The sequence below is a fragment of the Euwallacea similis genome, chromosome 15 (genome assembly GCF_039881205.1).
Source record: "Euwallacea similis isolate ESF13 chromosome 15, ESF131.1, whole genome shotgun sequence".
NCBI lineage: Eukaryota > Metazoa > Arthropoda > Insecta > Coleoptera > Curculionidae > Euwallacea > Euwallacea similis.
In genome coordinates, this window is record NC_089623.1 from 2,913,680 (window position 1) to 2,935,790 (window position 22,111).

A 22,111-nucleotide genomic window follows, 5' to 3' on the forward strand; every position below is an offset into this window, starting at 1 on the left:
TCAGTAGACTTTATTCATGACACCACAGAATTAGTTTAGAAATGTTCAACTCGCGGATACATAAATAAATCGATTTCACATATCATTAGGTTCAGGCAGCCTGGTGACAGTGATATAAAAGTAAATGGGGTGCAAGGTAACCTGCTAAACACCGAAATCATAGCTGTCAACCGATAAAATGGATTAGAGGTAATAAGCGAGGCGTGAATTCTGTGAAATGCCTTCATGCATTAAGCATTCCCTTTCTTATCTATCTCCTCCTACTTATACACGTTAATAGTATAAAACAGCTAGCCGACTTTCACTTAGAGCGACGATGATCGATTTGATACAAAAAGGCTCAGTATGAACGATTAGAGCACTTTAGAGTTTTCGCTGCAGCTACATGTTCGAGCTTCCATTCAATAATAAATTTTTTAAAACATCGACACCATTGCATTTAAATAAATGATAGAAAATTATATCGAAGTTTCTATTTCAGGTGCCGGTGTTTCTAAATCGATAACCAGACAATCAGTGACCAGACTGCTGGACATGATACAGTTATATAGTGCTTGGTGTGTCGTCTTGTCGCCTGGATTATTGCTCAGCAAGGGGTAGTTGTCCTGGCCACTATGGGATTGGAGATATGGCTTGTGTTTATCACAGTTATCACATCATATGTGGAGGGAATTTACGCTAAAGCTCAAGGTAAGTTCGGAACATAATAACTATAAATCAAGCAACTATTATGGTCGCTTAAAAACGAGTGAAATATGTCACATCAAGCCCATTTTCCAACATATAACGGCAAACTTTTTTAATATAACATGCTGCATTCAACGGCAGCAGGCCGGTAATTTCGTGATAAATTGGTGCACCGTAAATACAATTTCGGCCTTCCCTCTTCCTTTTCATTAAAACTTCTAACTTAATTTAGTTACACTTTTGCTCTCGCATTTCCTTAAAGCAACGCTCTAAGTTAATTACAGGTGTATTGGAATCTAGGCCATGCTAGCACCTAAATATGGAAAATATAGCCGCTTATACTTACAGAGTGTGTTCTATCAATAAAATATTTATTTACACACTAAGTGCGAAAAGTAGTCCTTTACCGCACTATATTTTTAAGTTTACTTGAACTTTTGAAAACACTTTTAATGGCGAAAAAACAAAGTCTGGGTAACATTACGAAGAGAATAATTCCCACGGAAACAATAAAATACGGGCAGAGCATTGATTAGTTTAGTGATTTCCATGGAAATTGTCTTGTAAATAAAGTTGGCAGTGCTTTGATCTATTGGTCTTTAGGGCCAATACATCGAACTCCTGATAACGTTGCCAAATAGGTAATTTCCATAGGAACAACGAAATCAGAGACGAGAAATGGCGAGTTTCTCAATTTCCATGGAAATCAACTTCTAGATAAAGTTACCAGGATATTGATATTTTGAGACTAAATAAAGTTGTATAAGATGCCAATGCGACCAATTAGTCTCTTTAAAAGGGTTTGTAGGTAAAAATCAAAGGCCATTTCAGTATAAACTAGTCACATTTTAAACTACATTTAAGTGCTTACTTTGGTTGAAAATAGCTCTTTAATAATATAAATAGATGAAGGTGGAGAATTTCGAAATATATCCCGATTTTTGGTGATGTAGTTCAATAGTCTGTGCAATTGTTGTTTAGTAGTTTTAAGTTTGGGATTAGTATCTTCTTATTTTTTCTATTCGTAGATAGTTGAATTTCTTATTTCCTAATCTGAATACTCCGAAATCCATATGGAAACGTGATGACTAGTTTGACATTTATAGCGTCAATAAGCCTCATTATCTGTTGTAAAAACGGTTCCACTCAGTTAACTTCCCCTTGTATAAATAACACATGTCAACTTAAACAAAAGGGCAATTCACTGTCCAGACTTTCCAAAGACTAAACTAAAGAGCTTTTTCCCTGGAAGAACAAGACCGCCCATGTAATGAAACGTCCGTTGCACGGAAGTAAAGTGAGTCCAATCGGTCCATCGGTGCAAGGAACAATTTGTCACTGAGCTGACAACAAAGATATTGTGTTGAAATTTTCCGTTTTGCAGAAACATGTTGCGAGTTTACAAGAGGGCATCATGATTTATTATATTGCAGACGTCTTCTTTGGGTGTAAACCTGCTCGACGTAACTTTTCTTGTTGGAAATTCTTTTATAAGGCAATTTTGTTGCGGATGAGCGAAACGTGTTTGAAATCGACCAACAACGCCAATTGCAAAAGTTGCGATATGAGCCCTTTTAGAATCGAATGCCCCTTCAGCGAACTTCTCTTATAATATGCGAAGCGTTAAACTATCAGAAAATCGCGCGATAACAAAAAATAACACATTCCCTTTTCCAGGTTATTCTGAGAAGAAAATGGTCATTTAAACTTTAAATTTATGCCCCAATATATCACTCTGAAATACGATATTGGGATATAAATTCTCGTTTTTATCTAACCCCCGGAAGGAAATTTATCAATAAATAAAATTTATTTTACATAAAGTTGTCTAAATTTATGTGGCGTTTTTGAACTCTCTATGCGCATATTTTGGCGTCGGTAGGCTTCAGAAAATCACGGAAAGAGTTTAAATTAGTTTATCGTTAATAACAAACTGTCAGGTAAATATTGTGCAGCATTTCCCAATTTCCACCAAAACTTTTCCTGTTACTACTTGGAAAGTTTCAACGAAATATTTCGCATTTAACTTTCGCTGGAACAAAGTTTACACTTTGGCTTATTGTTGGCATTAAAATCTGTACAGCGGAAGCTGTTTGCTTGATTCTGCTGTAAAGTTGCAAATTTCGAATTTAAGTTAGTTTAGTTAAGGCGATAGGATGGATTGTTGGTAGAAATTTAATTATACAGTATGTCCGTTTCTAGAGACCAATTATGGGGATTTCAGTAATCATAAAAGATGCGAATTAGATTAACTTAGCGGACGTTAACCTAACCGACACCCTGTCTAGCTCGACATGCATATACGCATTTAATTCACGCCAATCTGGTTATCAGAATGATTTAAATAGAACTAATCTAAAAAACCTTATAGGGTAGTTAATTAGCGAATGAAAGGATTACACGAATTAGAGAAGGAAAAGGGAGAAGACTCCAGTTAGCTCGTAAAGTTAGTAAACAACTCCACAGAAGGGTAAGAGACGTCGCCCGCAAACTCCGATAAAGATGTAGATAAACTGAATGAACTGGAGGTTAGGGAAGAAGGGTAAGCTAACTTTGGAATCATCAGTGAATAAAATCTGTAATCGCATCCACAATATGGAACGATTCTCAACACCAGAGTGTTATTTCCTATGTTAGCTTTGAATCCCATTCTATTTTTCCAGCAGTTTTGACTTAGCGAAATTCGTTTAAGGACAACTGTTTAATGAATATCTATATACTTTTCACTCATTATATTTCTCATCATTTGTTGCGCATTGAAGAAGTACCCTTCTAGCTAACTGAGCAGTAGGACGAATTGTACACGATCAGATTCCATCGGATCATTCTACCAAATCGTCGTTGTGACGAAATACAGATGGTCCATGTATGATTTATGTACCTTGTATGATTCTATTATATAATCATAATCTATAGGATATTTCAAATTAAAATCTTTGATATTCTGCAAGAATTTTTGTACTTTCAAATGCCCAACTTTTGTGACATTAAAATTCATGTCATTAACTTACACTACCCTTGTTAAAAGTCACGACAAAAAATACTTAGTCTCATCCTCACCGATCATGTACAACTAGAGGGATTTTGCAGATTGTCTCTAAAACATTATACTATTAAGTACCGAAACCCTTCAAGCTAATTAGCTGCATTCAGACGAAAAAAGAGATTAGTACACGGATTTAAACAGAAAAAGTGATGAGCCCTTATCCAATTAGTAAATAAAAGCAGTCGGGAGAGAAGTGGTCCGTGAAAAGTATATAACAGGACCGTAATCCCTGAAAAACTAGGGGGGTTGCTCTCAGTTTTAATGAAGTTCCACATAACTACTTGGGTTTTAAATTTGTTTTTGGGTGCCGCGGACGGGATTGTATGTTAGAAGTTAATATCAACTCATATGGTCGGACTAAATGCAGTTTTAAGTAGCCTTTAGCAGCACGTGAACTAGAAAATGTTTAATTTTAGGATGTGAAGGCTCGTTTGGAATGGGGAAGTTTTTAATTAAAAATGTTCTTCAAATTGTACTGAGGAGACCAGTTGAAAGTAAATTAGTTATCTCCGCACAAAAAGTGGTGTTCCATATATTATTTAAAACTTTTTTCTTTCCAAGTTTAAATTGACGCAATTTCGCAATTAAATGCCGCTTTTTAGTAAGCAGGTAATATAGATATGTATCAATGTAACATTTTTATCTAAATTCAAAACTAAAGATCGTTCCTTATTCGTGTGGCGATAATTAGCAATATAAAGAATCTATTTTAGATTAATATATATCTGCGAATTTATAATCATGTTAGACTGTTTATTAGAATTATTGAATTCTCTGTTCAGCTTCCTAAGTGATTTCCGATACGTTCGCTGTTTTCACGTTGACTTAAGGAGAGGAACGAATTTGAAAATTTTGCCATTTATGAAGAACCGCAGTGCAGAAGGGAGTATGAAATCTGAATGGGGAAACATTCAAGGATACATTACTCAAGTGAAACCATTCAGACATGTCACAGAAGAATACGATATTGTTTCACAATATTGAAATAAAAAATTCGCAGCTCATGAGTTACCTTTCACAATGAGCAAATTGCTGGAAATGTATCAACAAGAAACGCGAAATGAAATGGAGCATGAGAATGAACAATTAATAAAACACGAACATTTTAAGTTAGTTAATACCGAATTAAGAATGAAGGAAACAAAAGAATTCTCGATTTACTTTGTAGATTTGCTTATGTGAAAAGTATAAGATTAGATACTAGAGAATTGAAGAAAATTTTGAATAATCGTTTGTGTTGGAATAGAAAAGGAGGATATGTGACGCAATACTTCCTCATGATTGACAATGGATTTGATTAATAACTTCGCAATTTAATGCTTCGAATATACGCAAAAAAACTTTCCTTAAACAGTTCCTGGAGTAGCTTTAGAATACTTATTTAAAATGCATAATGTGTAGTCTCAGTTAATCAGAGAATTGTTAGTGAAATAGACAGACAATTTCATAGCGTATCTCAAAAGCTTGCTTGAGTAGAATGTATAAAATTGCACTTTAGAACCTGTAATTCGATGAAAATTTGTAAAACCAATTAGGGTGTAAATAAATAAAGAACATAGGCTTCAACATTTTCAAAGGATAAAGACGGAATTCGACTAATAATTCCTCAATTTCAAACTTCGAAGATACTTAAGTATACAGGATGGTTCTGAACAGATGGTAAAAATTTTAGTGGGTGAATTCTGAGCCAAAATTAAGATGAAAAGTTCATGTATGGTAAAGACATATCCAAAAATGCTTTCTTTTCGATCTACAGGGTGTTAAAAAACTGTTTTTTTTCTTTTTTTTTATTTACTTGTTAGAATCATGTACATTAGTAAGTGGGGATCATTTTCAGCAGCTGCTATAAAATTAAAACACTATCATATTAAATAAAGTTAAGATCTCGCTTAAGCTTGGTTGATTAACATTTATGTTAATAATTGCATCTGCAGGAAGCCGTTGCTTATTATCGCGAATATTACTTAAACCATTGATTTAAGCGAAATTTTTCAAGAGACTGAAATATGAGAAAACTCAATGAGGATTTCAGAAATTTGGCTAAAAGAATCAAAATACTAACAGAAACAAAAAAATAGAGATAAATTAGAGTTCAAGACCTATCAATCCGCATAACCCCGTATATGAAATCAAAGTCCGAAAATTCCCGTTTGTAGGAAACATTTAGCGTATGATATGTACAAATTTTGAGCAAATTTTGATAAAAAATAAACAAGTAATTAAAAAAACGGAAAAAAGTGTTTTTTAACACCCTGTAGATCGAAGACGAACCATTTTTGGACATATTTTTATATGAACTTTTCATCTTAAATTTGACTCAGGGTTCACTCAATAAAATTTTTACCATCTATTCAAAAACACCCTGTAGATAAAATTGCACTTTAAAAATTGAAAAATCCATAACAACTGACAGGGTATAAAATTAATAATGAATTTCCATTTGAACTCTAACATTTACTTCAACAAGCCACAAGTCTATATTTAAAAAGAAAGTGTGAAACAGTTTGCGATTAACATAAATAGACAATATATTTTTCAAAACGTTCTTAGAATCAACCATAAAGCTTCAATCCTTTGAAGGTCATTTCAGATGTATTCCCAATCTGTCCAATTCCCATAATGCGGTACATCTGCTTGAATTTTGGACTGCATTAAGAAGCTCTGTGGAAACCCTCATTAGATAACAAAAATTATTAATGGCCTTGGATTGTACGTAGCCTATAATTACATTCTGGTTGAAATCGAATAATCTATTATGTCCGGTTATTACCTCCTAATCAAATGTATTTTGGCTTAGAATTGGCCACTTCAAAGCTTGATGTACTACGTATTTCCAATTTAGATTTCACCATTTGACCGCGGACATCTTAGTATAATCTAATTAAATTCTTCCGGTTCTCTTGGGCCGGTCGTAACTATTCTGAATATGACGCGTTATTGATTCCGATATTGCCTGCATAATTGAAAATTGTTTTGAAAATATACAGGCATAGATTTCAATATCAGAATTTCATTCGCTACCTAAAAATATGGTATTTCATTATTAAGTAACGATTGTGACCCCAGCAATAGATATCTAGCAATAAAATTTCTGTTAGAAAATTTGTCACTTCTAGACATTAACAGAACGGGTGACAAAATTTCTGTTAGTTATAGCGATTGATAGCATTTGCTTCATGAAATTCATCTCCAATTTTAACTCGTGCATCCCAAATTATTGATAAATTTTCGGATAATATACCTACATGCAATCTAGGTCCGGAAAAATCACTCATGTATTACGTGCACTCGGGTTTTTTTGCATTCTTGCATATTACCCTAAATCTTATCGATAATTTTCAGTGCAGGAGTCTTGCTACTTATAAAAAATAGAAACACTTTTCTTCGTTTAAAATATTTTAAATGTGTTTTAATCTCCTCTTGTCATGTTTTTTAAGAATTTTCTGCATGAAACAACTCTTAATTAAATGAAGAGCCTGACTTCCACTGCGCAAATATCTGCATTAACAGGGAACTTGCAAATTTCCCATTATATTCCACTCGTAATCCAAACATATTCTGCTTGTGTAATGCAGTTTCACCAACACACCGAGGGGATTGAAACTAAATTCAATTAAAAACTTTCGATAAACTGCTTCAGGGCACCTGGGGAAAAATTCAAAATTTATATCTGTTTAAAGAGAGAATATGGAAGATGGAACTATTGAATTCACATTTCACTTAACTCCGAATACTGTTCTTGATAAAATGATATTTCATGGTTTGAGTGATTTTGAAATCCTTCTTTGACCACTAGGATTGAACTTAATTAGCGGTCCTTGTTAATTGTATTTTTTAATAAGATTTTTAAACCTACTTTCGTTGTTTCCTAACCGCTTACTTATTCTTCTTATCTCTATTTTATTCGTCTTATTTTTTATTAACGTCGCTGGCATGATATACGACATTTTATTTGTTAAAAACTTCGGTAAGTTAATGTAGCACATTTCCTTCTCCCATCTATCAATTCTTGTATCCGGAATGTACAGCTTGAGTCAGTAATTTTGCTCTTTGATCTTTTGGTAGAATAAACTCTGTTGTATAGAGCATGCACAGTTTGACGGGGAAAGCAAATAACTGAAATTGAAACCGATAAATCTGCTCAGTGGAGATAAATCTTTTCCAATAAGACCCCAATATGTTTCTTCGTATAAACTGTGGTCCTTTAAACTGCCACTCGATTTACGGAGCTTTCAAACTATCCCCATCTGAATTCTCTTAGTACGTAAACAAATGGAACATTTTGTTATTCTCTGACATACATTCAAAGTAATAACCCAAATTCAGCATTTATCCCACTGTATTCAGATTCATAGTACTTACACATTTTTACTTTTTGCGCCACTGTATTTATAAATAATTTCTCAGGTTTTTTACCCTCTATATGAAAATGTATAAAAATTAATTTTTACAAATGATTTAGTAAAAAAAATAAGAAGATTTGTAAGTAATAAAGTAAAGTCATTTTAAAGCGTGCAAATTCATGGTAACTACATGGTATTTTTATATATTTTCGAGATCATTGACTCTACCAAAAACCGCAAAGTGTTCGTGAGAATTTGAAAGTTGAGGTAATATCAAGCCCTCTTTTAATATACCGTACTTTAATATTATTTGAGCCAAAAAATATGTATATAGGAAAAGGGGAGACAGGATGAAGTCAAATATCTGATAGCAACAGTTTTTTAAGTGAAGATTCAAAATTTTCTCCCTAATTAAACACCTATGATGTATCACTATGTGACGGATAATGTACTAAATCAGAAGTACATTTGAAGATATATATCACTGCTTATAATATTTCGTAAGACAAATGTATATGAAATCATGTTCATGAAATTTATTTAAATTTTTTACTTTTTTTTCATTTTTTTTTCAGGTAAGAGCCCATGTTATATTATTCTATAATGGTTAATTTATTAATTTAAGCGCAACAATTTATTTTCGCTATTGCGCTCTCTGAATTTTAAGAAAAATCAGGAACATAGAGAAAAAAACTTTAAACGTAATCACGTCGAAGATCCTAATATTATCAACAATTTCTCTTTGAAATTTTAAAATGGTTTCAGTGGTAAAATTCCAATCTTGCACTACTGTATGGTATATAACTTCAAAGCTCAAATGTCTCTATGCGAATCTTTCATGTTTCACCTATTTTGAAAAAAATCAAAGGCATAGGGTGAAAAACTGAAAGATATTAGATCAATGATCGCTCATAGATATTTTTCTCTCAAAATTTGAAAATTGCTTCAAAGCCCATTTTGCGCCTTTATTTAGTCCATAATTTGAGAGTGTAAATGCATTGTTTTTAAACTTTATGTTTTATATATATTTTTATAAAAATTTAAAAGCATAGGACAGGTGCGAAGATATGTAAATCCGCAAAATATGCTTTCATGCAGAATTTTTCTCCCGACTCGTTACCACTAAAAACCTAGTTCTCGCCTCTCTATCTCAGTTTTCACCTCTGTAACTTACGTTTTATACGTGTAAAGTTGCGCCGTTGGAAAATATTCTCCATAACGTAATGTGCCGAGGTGCGTAGGTAATTTCAGGCTTTAAATCGCTCTCTCCGGGTATTATTCCTTTATTTTAAATCTCTGTATTTGAAATGGGTAGAAGGAAAATTAAAATTTGGGGGTTAGCGATATACGTTTAATTTATATACAGGATGTAGTATAGGAAGCAGTAAAATAGTAGTGGTACAGGGAAATGGATATTTAATTGAATTTTTGTATATAAGGGATATTCTATTATATTATTACATTTAAATCATTATAGTGCCTATACAGTTTTTGTAAAAAGTATTACAATACGTTTATAACTTTTGTAAACCTAATATCTTTTAAAAATGCTTAAACACGTTTAATTTTATTTTAAAAACGAGATTTAATGCATTATTTTTGATGTTCACCTTTTTAACCCCTATCTAGCTACTACTACTAACTTTTTATTTTCAATTGGAAAGACATCCATTGTAATATAACAAATGAAAGGTAATTCAATGTAGCATACAACTGTATACTCAGAACTAAAATTGCATTTACCGTTTCCTTAAAAAATAAAATTATCAGATAAAATAAGGTAAATCACTATTACATAAAAAAATTAAATTCACATAATAAATGCTCAAATTGAGCTCCAGTAACAATTAGGCAATGACACAGCCGGTCCTCGACCTCTTTTATGCAATTATCCAGTTTTACTTTTATATGAATGCTAAGACGTAAATCATCTAAATTTTGTGATCTATTGTTGTAAACAGAACATTATGAATGACCCCACAAAAAAAAATCGAAGAGTGTAAGATCTGGAGATCGTAGCGGCCCATTTATTGCGTCTCTTCTATCGATCCATCTCCTAGGGAAAATCTCATCAAGATACTCTCTCACAACAATAACATAATGTGAAGGTGCATTATTTTGTTGAAACCAAATATTATTCGCAACTTATTCCTATTTTTTTCTAAGAAAAATGGCGGCGATTGATGGAACTATTTCGGTTTGGAATGAGTACAAGAATGATGCGTTATTTCAGTTCTCATCTACAAAAAAATGTACCTATGAACTAGTGGTCGATTATATCTGTCCATACGTTGAGTTTTTGCGAATGTTGTGAATGCAGAGTTTGCACTCAATAAGGATTGTCTGTAAATCAGTAGTGAGAATTGTGTCGATGAATAGATCCATTTAAGCAAAACATTGCTTTATCCGAAAATAAAATTCTAGAAAAGAATCTATTATCCTCAATGCTTTTTTCCTGCATCAATACACAAAATTTCATACTTCGATCAAAATTTTCAGGCGTTAACTCTTGGGTATGGGAAACTTTATATATAGATGAAATTTTTCTCGTTTTAAAAGATTGCTTACTGATTTTGCAGATAGATCAAATTCATCGGCAAGTTTGCTGGTAGACCGTATGGAGTTTTCATCAAAAGATATAAGAATGTCTAGTGCTTTATCGCCATCAATTGCTGTTCGAGCTTTTCCACTTTTTAGAGCAGCTTTCGCACTTCCAGTTTGTTGACATTTTTTATTAATCCGACAACTACACTTCTATTAATAGGTCGGTCTGCATATTTCTCATTAAATATGAGACATCCTCCTTCGTAAATTTTTTTGCGATCTCCATACCCGAAAAAATTTTAATTTTAATTCCTTGCTTCTCAGATAACGATAAATTTTTTTGATATTATAACTATGGTACATGCCTGACAAATGAATTCAGCTACTAATAAATTCTATGAAAATCAAAATAGTTTGTGTTTAAAAAGTTGTTTACATTGAAGGCGATTTGGAATTTTTATGTCTTATTGTCATTTTGTTACTGTCTTTCAAAGAGAAATAAGAACGGATTGTTTATCTATGAAACAAAGATTAAAATTTTAAATCTTTTTAGGATATGGACTTGTTCTATTTTTTCTTTTAAGGAAACTCTAGATTCAATTTAAGTTCTGAGTATACCGTTGTATCCTTTATTGAATTATCTTTTATTTGATATACTACAACGAGCACCTTTCTATTTGCGAATAAGAAGTCAGTAGGAGTAGCTAGGTAGAGGTGAAAAATTTGAACATAGAAAATAATGCATTAAATTCCTTTTTTGAAATAAAATTATACGTGTTGCAGTATTTTCTTAGAATATCGGGTTTATGAAAGTTATAAACCTGTGTTTCAATACTTTTTACAAGCGTTCTATATATTTCAGCGTCGGTTTTCAAGGGACCTATTTGATGACATACGTGAGAGTTTCAAGGAATTTCCTTCAAGTTGCATTCTTTCATTTACCTACCACCCTGTACATATCTCCATTCTAATAATCGTCAACTTAATGCATTTAAGTCTCCAATGATTTTCTTTGTAATTTTTTTCTGTAGTTCAAGTGTTAATAATATTTTCCATGAGAGTTTCTATATATTAATTCACATTAGGAATAGCCACGCTAGTGAGATTAAACCTCCAAATGAGTCCTCCTCCATCCAACTCTATGAGTTTTCGAGTTTTTTGAGTAATTATGTAACAGTCAATTTTTGCATAATGGGCTTCTCTGTACATTACTCACTAGGTAGATTGGTCAAACCAGGAGAATTAAACCTTCAAATTAGTTTTCGAGTTATTGAGGAAACTTGTGAGATATAAGGAATTTCTCTCAAATTGCTTCCTTTGATTTACCAAGTTTCATTTTTTCCCTGTGGGATACCTTGTTTATTATTTTATATTTTTAATAATCAAATCGGTGGAATTACATCGCCGTTAAAAGCCTAACTGACATTTTTTTTTATTGACATTTGTCTTCCATTTTTTTTTTATTGCTATAATGCCCATTATACGTTACTGTGCCGTGAAGAATATGATGATTCCAATGCCTATTGTGTATCGTAAGAATTATTAATATTTACTTGTACGTTGTATACTCTTAAAAAAAAATTAAAAGCATGTTAAATGAAAGATGAATAAAAGCACATCTAACTGAGTAACAAGGTAAGGAGTTCGTATCACGATAAGTGTCTTGCACGATGACGACATATGTTACACGTGATAATACCATAGAATTTGGTGAGTAGTGGTAATGAAGGAATCAGGTGCCTTGATGGTGCCGATTGAGTGGTTGAGTGCACATTACAACATTCTGCATGTGATTAGCAGAGAAATGGTAATTTGTTAATTAACGATGAGGAATGTATGCGTGTTGCTGAGGGACCAGCTATGTCATATACCCGAGCGAATTAAACCAAATCTAGTGTTACAATGATTATTCCAACAGAAGACGTAATTCAGATTAACAAGTATAAACTTCTGCTATGAAAATTTTAGAACCTTTAATCATGAATCTGAATCCAGCTATTTAATTTTATATTTTCGCATCCTAGTACTCGCATTTCCATATTATAGCCTCGTATAATACGGTTTCCCAATTCCTGGTACTGAACCGTTACTCAGTTTCTTAAGCTTTATAGTCTCCTGGATCCCAAACGACTTCCTAACGTCATATTGAGTTCGGAGGCGTACAATATTTAATGATCGCCATTACTTTGTCACTTCCTGCCGAGTTTAATTTTGTTAAGAGGTTCTTTTCAACTTGACAAATCCATTATTTTTCATTCTCCAAGGGACGAATTGTAGGCGTTCGACTTCTTAATGTCCTTTATTGCAAGAACTATGAAGAAGTTCTTTAGCGAAGACGTCTCTTCTGGTTCTGCAAAGATTTACATTATAGTTCACTAAAAAGCTTTTTTTATCAATTTGCTAGAGCGAAAACTTAAAAAAAAACAAAGAATCATTTTGTAAGCGATTCAACTGGTCGCAATAACGCTATAATGAAAAGTGACATTTTCACCCCGGAAAAATGAATGCAACTGCGACGCAATTTGGAAACAATGGAAGCTAAATCTCTGGCCCGAATATAAAACTATTGTTATCTGTTTTGATTTCACATTTAAGGGGATGTAAATTTGCATTTTGCTTTTATGTGTCCCTCACTTATTCAAGAGCTTTAAGTTTACTCTTTTGTTTCAAGTGAAAACTCAAGATTTATAGTTGAAGAACTCTTGTAAGAAAACCTGTATTACTGTTTTAAGAAAAATGTAACTTGTTTATCAAAGAACTAAAGTAAACGTTGATATTTATGAGATCTATTGATGTGAAGCTAACAGATGGGCGTCACAAATCTCTCAAAATAACATCAATTTTCCTTTTTTTAATGGAACATTGAGTCAAGTTTATGACATCTATTCTGCTTGAATTTGAACGTTCGTTTTATAGAAATCTACAGCATTGACATTTCTTGGATTTGAATTTTCAAAGCAATATTTAATTACTCCGATCAGCAGTTGAATGCGAGGGATTAAAATAAACATTTCACCCTCTGGCCACTGCCACAGCTAGCCATATCACTCAAATGGCTTTGTGATCTTTGTTTTTCAGAAAACCTCTAGAAAGCATAAATCTCCAAGTACATTTTTCAACGTCATAGAACTCTATAAGTTCTCATGCATTAGATCAATATGAAAAAATTAATACCTGTAAACCTTAAGTTTACAGCTATTTTGATTCCGAAAAATTTTTCTACAATATTAATATTTCTTATAAGGAATTCCCAAAAATTTTTTTTATGAATTGATCCCTAGAATTTTATTTCAGGAAGCTCTACCACTGCATAGAAATTTCTGTAAAAAATCTATGAAAATTATATGTGGAGAGAATTTCATTCCCCATGTATTCTACTCCAAAAAAAATTAGGTATTTCATTATTAAGTAACAATTGAAACTTCAGTTTTAGGCACTTAGGTACATTTTTACGTAACAAAATCATTCAGGATAATTAAATTTATGTGAATGTCGACAGCCCATAAATTATATAAAGGTGTCATTCGAATTTCAGGGTGTAGTTTATTCGAATAATTCGAATCCCAGCCTTAATTATTACCCACGAGCTTGCTACATCTACAACTTACTATAATCTGAAAAGCGTCACTTCGGAAGGAACATAAATCAATTTACAACACACATTAAGACAACTTTCTCCCATCCTCCAATTAATCAAATGCTGTTTTTTTTTTTTGGAAATGGGATCGTTTAAGGAAGCAGTTATTTCGGTAAACAGACGCAAAAACAAATAATCCTCTACGAGCAAGTTCCTCAATTACCCAGAAAGCGAAAGTATGTCATTAAAGAAATTGTTAAGAGTAATGCGGGTAAAGGAATGGAGAACCTTGGACGCAAAGAAACACTTTCCCCCGCCATGATTAATTTGCTGTTATTGTACGGGGCTCCGCTGGGGATTGATTTATTCTCCAATCTAGTTAACTGTATCTGGGCTTTAAAGGAAATTTGTCTATTTTTATGTCAAATTGATTTGACAGAAAAATCCAAAAGATACATCAATTAACGCTATGATAAATTAAATATTTTCACTTATTTTCAAATGGATATAAAAATGTAGGCTTACCTGATATGCTTTCGTTTACCTTTCTGAATGATATTTTATTTTAATCCCTTCGGATTAGCCGCAACCCTTTCCCTGGAGACTCCGCTATCGGGATTAAGTCTGATAAATCCAGTCCGAAAGGATTTATCTCTAATCTATTTAAACCTTTGCATTTTAATCATGCCAGAAGACAGCACTCACAACTCCATCCATTATAATTATTATTATCCTGTCGACCGTATTCATTTCCCTGGAGACCCTCTAACTGGGTTATCACTGTATTTAACCACATAAAAAGTACTCAGGTGTCTCTGTCTCAATTTTTCAGAATGTGCCTTATGAGGTGATTTATTGCACTCTTCTTTCATTATGCAAACTAATGATTCCTTCATTGTTGAAAAACTCACATCTTGCTTTAGATGCAGATTTTTCTATTGATTGTTCAAGCTTCGAAAATCAAAAGTTCAATAGTAGCCAAACAATCAGTGTCGTCCCAGATATGTAAGGACTTTTTCAAATTAATAACTGGTTTCGAGGACAAGTGCCCTAATGATTACTTCACAAGTGGGAAGTGCGAATCACGTTGGAAGGTAAAGTGATCCACTTTAGAAATTAAAAATCGAATTTAATGTTAACAAAACAACCAGTGTTGTATCAAGTCTGGATCGAACATGGTTAAAATGGGCTAAAATCTCGCTCTCAGGAGGAAAATGTATAACTACCTTTAATGATACATTATACCACTGATTCTTCTGAAATTTAAAAATTCAACCATTCTATTAAATAGATAAAAATACAATACTAGTAAATCTGAGTATTGTATCTGGTGTGGATTGAAAAAGGTAAAAATGAACTAAATTCTGGGTTTTAAATTGGGGTATCAATGGTATAAACTTAGAAAATTTATAATTCGCTGTGGAGTCATGTTATATCATACCATTCATTTTTTCAGAGTTTAAAAATCCAAGTCTCGCACAAAAGCTGTAAAATTTAACTTAAAATCTCACAAAATAACCAATATCCTAACAAATTGACACTTACGAACGATGGGATGAACATTTTACCCTTATCGCAATAGAACCATTTGAAAAATTTATAATTGCCTTTAGGAGATCTGTTACATTACTGGTTTTTTTCAAAAGTGAAAAACACACTTTACAAACAGTAAAATGTAATTCAGGATTAGATCTCAAGTAAAACAAGTAGTGCCGTATCAAGGGTGAATCGAAGATAATGTTTAAAAAGAATCTCCATAGAAATTAAAAAAATTCAACAATTGATAATTTGCTTTGTAGGTAAGCTACACTATTTATTCCCCAAATGCCTTTTAACAGTCTTTCTTAAGTCCAATATAACAAGCAGTTTGGAATCAGATGATATATGAGATAAAAACATGAATCAAGGAATATGAAAAAAATAATGATCATAAAAAAAGGCTAATAAAGATAAAACAGCTTTTCAGGTGTGCGCTACGCCGCTAATTCTTTCATAATTTGGAATCTAAAAGTCCCTACATTACACCCCCCCCCCCCCCAAACAAATACATTATAATCCATGACAGTAAAACGATTAGTGTCCGATTAAAGAGAATAAAATAAAATATTATTCCGCTCTTAATATATCTATTATATTATAACTATCATCTTGTCTACGTATTTACATCCCTCGAGCCCCTATAACCGAGTTATCACTGTATTTACCCACATAAAAAGTCCTCAGGTGTCTCTACCCCAATTTTCTAGAATGTGTCCCATAAATAGGGTTGATTGATGCACCTTTGGGAATTTTCCGGGACCAGAAACACATGCTTCCTATTTAGGTCAAGAAAACTGTTAATTATGAAAATTGATTCATCTTATTTTAAAGATCTTTCTTATGAAAGCGAATAGATTTTATTTGATTAGATATTTAGGGCATTTTTAAAGGGCTTCATTTTCCCATGTAATTAGGCCGTCACCTTCTAATAAGTTCCAGATGACGTTCGTTGAGCACAAATCGTGATCTGCTTGTTTATAAAACTGCAATTTCAATATGAGAAGAACAATAAAGAAAAGAAGGCAATCAAAAATTTCTTGCTAAACCCTTTGAAAAATCTCCAATAAGTCCCTTGAATTCCCGGAAAACTTTAAAGTCAAGTAGAAACTTGAAGTTTATGTAAGTATCCACATTTCCCAGATACGAGGGTTATCTCTAATTAGCTTTAGAGCTATGTTTGGGGAGTTCGCGAGCTCGACTAGGAACCAAATTAAGTTAAAAGTTTTAATCAAAAAACGGGAAGAAGTTAGCTGGAAAATGTTGTTTAAGATATTCTAAACAAATTTATTGCAGCGTGGTGGAAGTAGAAGTTGCTCGGAAATTCTCATTGAAGATTAATAAGGTGTGGGGGAGTTTTGTATATTGAGGTTCGTATTACGATGATTAGTTGCTCTTAAAGGGACTAAGATATGAACTATTTTAATAAATCAGGATACACCTGCCCAGCTTAAATTTAAATTAAAGCTTTTATTAAATTTTACATTACATCTTCCAGCATTTTCCAGAACTGGTGGAAGATTATAGATGTGTTCTCGTTCCATTTCTCTTGAAACGATTAAATAATTCAAATTCACACCAGTTCCATTCAGAATGCGACATATGTCGTTGTAATTTGTCTGAAACATTTCAGGCGCTGAATGAATGCCAAAGGGCAAAACTGATATCTACCGAAAGGTGTTCCAAATGTGAAATAATTTGAACTTTTATTACAAATTTTCATCTGAAAATATCCAATTTTCATATGTAGACTGAAAAATAGGATTTATTGACTAACTGACTGGTAATTTGACGGTAGGAATTACTAGTGCCGAAGTTGAATTGCCTTACTTACGTATTTTGGTCCAGATAAAGGCGCAAATAACTTTTTCTTTAACTTTGATAAGTGGATTTAATCATTTTATAAGTTTTTTCCTTTACTAATAACTTAATATTGGTGCGGAGGGTGCAAAACTTTCATATTAGGGTTCAAGAGGGCCAGCAGTGTGGAACATTTGAACGATGTAACAAAAAATCAATTAATTAACAATTTATTCAATAATTGAAACAACAAAAGTTGAAATGTTTACTTTACTCTACTTAACCCTTTGTTATTTACATCACTCAAAACATCCGTGTGACTTTCTTCTCTATTTACACCTCCACTTTTTATTTCTTGATAGATAACTTTTGGTTTCGCCAAAGAAATGTTCAGTCTTTTGAGTAAATTTTAGCGGGTTCGTAATAAGTTCCAGAATTCAAAATAGAAGTTACTTTCTGCGAAACCTTTTCACATTTTTACGGAAGATTTATATATCCCCCAAGAATTCGGAGTTGACCATCCTACTACTTATCGTCGTACAATAGGGCATCCGTGAAAAATGTTATTCTAAAGTAAAATTTTCGGTATCCTTTATTTGAATATCTCTACTTTCTAGAGTTTAAATCAATCACTCAAATAGTAGCGACTGTGTAATTATGCATAAACTCAACCAGAAGTCAATATTCATGCAATATTTTACTTGTCTAAAATATTCCCTCTCACATCCAAATGCTGCCATAAGCCAACAATATTTTAACATATTCTTCACAAACCATTTCCACTTTATAATAAATTCCTCCAAAATAACTTTTTAGTATTATTTGCTCGATAAAATTAACGATTCTCCTTTTTTATTTTTACTGGAAAATATGTTTTCCCGCTCTACTGACATAAAACACAGTTCAATATGCTTGTATAAAGGATGTCCCAGATATTATGTAACAGAAATTATGACAAAACTTTGTGAAAATAGAAGAATGATTCAATATGTGCATATCTCAGTATATCTCGCGACACTAGTGATATGAAGGAATATATGTTTTCGCACATCTACAGCGTGTCAATTTGAAAGCGAAACACCCTCGATATTTCGGTATTTACAGAAAATGTGTAAATACGTAAAAACATGTCGATTTTATTTTCATGGAGGACATTCTTTAAATTGTTTTTTTATTAAATGGCATGCACCCTATAGCGGGGGTGGAAATAACCGCCAAAAATTTCAAATGGGAAGGGAGGTTGAGTTACACCTCATTTGAAAGGTCTTTCAATTGCCTTTCCAAACGCACATGTTTTCTATCCATTGAGGGGTTTTCGGAGAATCATGTCATTTGAAGGTGAGAGGATTGGTAATTTGGATGAGTTGCGAATTGAAATTCAAAATTGAATGCAAACTATTTGCCCAGAGATATTAGCAAACGTGCGGCAAAATTTTTATTACCGGCTCGGTTACCATTCTGCACAAGAAAAGGACTTATTTGAACATTTATTTTTGGTTTTTGTTTTCATTTCTATTGATTTTTTTTTAAAATTTATTTCTAGAATTTTATATTGTTTCATGTTTAAGAGTTGTACTTACTTTCTTGTTTAATTTTGAAAAGATAAATTATTTGAAATAATTTTGATAGCAAGCTTTAAATAACAATTACGCAACCTGACTCTTTAAAAGAAAGCCGGCAACATCCCAGAGTTCGGCCTGGCTACAACAATATACATTATATCCATAGCACATACTTTTCCATATCAGTAGTGTCATAAAATGTACCATATACATATAGGAGTTATAAGATGGACACGAAGGTATAGGCTGAACATAATTTTAAACATACGGGGAGGCTCAAGAAAGTACTTCAGGATTCAAATTTTTAATCTATGTGCGCCCCTTGTATATTTTCACATTTTTGTATTTGTCTTTTTTAAGTGTAAATAGTATTTCTGCAACTATATCGGGTGTTCTAGAAATAAATCCCATAATGTGAATTAATACTAGAATTCTGAAAAGGCAACATCTTTTTCAAGTGTATTTTTTGTGTAAAAGGTATAGCCTTCCAGTTCAATTTATTAAAAGATTTATTACAATTCCGCTACCTGCCTATGGTACAATTATATGGTCATTTCCCATAGGAACCCATAACACATGTTCCACGTGCATAAACAAGAACCATAACACGCTCCAGAATTCAGCACTTTCAGCATCTTTTTATTATATAAAGTCAGGTATTTAGCATAGGATTATTATTGTTGTAATAATCATCAGTTAGTCTAGTTGCTAGTACATCGAGTACAAAAATCTTGTAACTTTAGTTTATAATTTGAAAATAAATAATTTTTTTTTAAGAAGTTTTCTTTGAATGAAAACTTAACTGTACCAAAAATTGTTTATCCTGTTTCGGATCCTTCGCATTACTAATTTTTTTGCCTGGGTCCTGATATGTATGTCTTTTTTTCGAATAATCAATAAACACGTAGAGCTAAGTAAGAATGTACTGGTTAGTGGGGTGTTACGTTATTTACGATCAAAATAAACAAAATCTTTGACTTACCTACAAAAACTGTATATATGTACATGAATGTATGTAAATCCTACGAGCCCAATTAGAGCTTCCACCGGCTTCCCCATAAGTTAACACCGTATCAATGTACTCATTATTTGTATTATAAAACGCGACATTTTATATCAAAACTTCTCAATGATTTCAAATCCTATGACAATAATAGAAACGACACGTTTCAATCGTAAACAATACAAATCTCGTTGTTCATTTAGCTTGAATCACGGTTAGTAAAAAACTTTACGATAATAAAACATACACAAGATAGTGTGTACTTCGATTTTTTTAAATCCATAGGCGGTTTTATAGAGTGGTTTTAATAGGTAAAAATATTGGAAGTAAATATGAGTTTTAAAAAACTTATTTGACAAAAATTGTTGCTTTCGATGAGTTCTGCTACCTGTTCAAATTATGGAACTTATTTCTGGGACACCTTGTATATACGGTTTGCTCTGGCCAAGTTAACGAGCATTAATTTGGCCGTTTCTGCTGTTTCCCCTGTGTTTTTTACAATTTTTTTAATATATTTCGGAGGTTGCAAAGGAAATTTAAAGCTTTTTGTTGGAAACAAACCAGTGGCGTCGCTTGTTTTTAAACCCAAGACTTGTTGAAACAATTTCTGATGATCCGCTATATCGATATCTGATGGCAGAAACAGATTTTTTTTAACTCAATTTCTTCTACTTGAGGTGTCAACTTCAGAATTTCAAATAAAACTCCATAATTCTTTTAAACATTTTTTGATAAAAAATCTTTTTCTGAATTGAATGATGCATGAAAAGATAATGTTAAAATAATTTTTACTGAAAAAATTGAAAAAATTGAACAATGCGAGTTATGTAGCCATCTATATCTTAAATTTGAACATTCTGAGTTATGTGACTATCTGTATCGTCATGGGGCCATCTGCGTTATTCTGTGGTCATCTGCATTTCATTCTATCCCATTCGATTGTATTATCTTGTACAAAGGCGCCTGGCAGCATGGATAAGTGGTGCCCATATGATACCCAGCAAAAAGAGACAAGATAAAACATCCTTTAGCTATTGGAACCACATCATTCTTGCTCATAACTTTCCGTGAGTATTTATACTGCAAGTATGACTAGTGTAAATTAGTTCTTTAGTTCAATAAAAATAGTTATCAGTGTTGTTATTGGCAACAATTATCAAGTGAGAATTTCAGTTGAAATTATTTAAAAATGAACAGTGAATTTGCAGATATGCTTAAAACATATTTCCAAAGCAATAAGACCTCCGGTGGAGCAGTACATCTTTATTCTACCCTTTTTCCTAATAGAGAAGTACCTAATCATAATAAATTAAAATGTTTAGAAGACAACTTACGACGCTTGGATCTTGTAAAAAACCGAAAAAATCGTTGTAAGGCTTCGATGAAAATGTAGAACCCAACGTATTGCATAGTATTGAAGAGAAATCAAAACCATCAATAAATATAAGAAATTGCTAAGGCACTGAAGCGGTTTCATCTCGTCCCTTCTCGTTGGGCATTATATGGGCGCCACTTGTCCATGGCGCCAGGCGTCTTTGTACAGGATAATACAATGAGATGAGATGGAATTAAATGCAGATGACCACAGGATAACGCCGATGGCCTCATGACGATACAGACGGTTACATAACTGATAATGTCCAAATTTAGGATACGGAGGGAAACATAAATCATATTGTTTAAATTTCTCATTTTTTTAAGTCAAAAATTGTTTTAACATTAATTTGTCATACATTATCAAATTGAGAAAAATATTTTCTATCAAAAAATGGTAAAAAAATATGGAGTTATATTTGAAATTCTGATGTTGACACCTGAAGTAGAAGAAGTTAGGTTAAAAAATTAACTTTAACGTTACTTAGTAGTTTCAAAAAAAAAAAAAAATTATTTGGTTTTTGGTTCATCAAAATCCTTTCATAAATAAGTGAGTTATAGCTTCGCCCGTTTTTTTTTGAGACGCCTCTATATACATATCAAAATATAAAGATGGTAAGAACTTACAAATTTCACTCA

General features: G+C 32.5%; 1 protein-coding gene across 1 annotated transcript in view; it reads left to right on the forward strand.

Moving 5' to 3' along the window:
- The window catches only part of LOC136413817 (limbic system-associated membrane protein-like), a 252,321-nt gene that overhangs the window by 87,144 nt on the left and 143,066 nt on the right, over positions 1-22,111 (forward strand). Inside the window, exon 3 of the mRNA XM_066397542.1 lies at positions 482-690. Coding sequence (XP_066253639.1) covers positions 615-690 — 76 coding nt within the window. The 5' untranslated portion in view covers positions 482-614. The remainder of the gene's footprint in view (positions 1-481; positions 691-22,111) is intronic.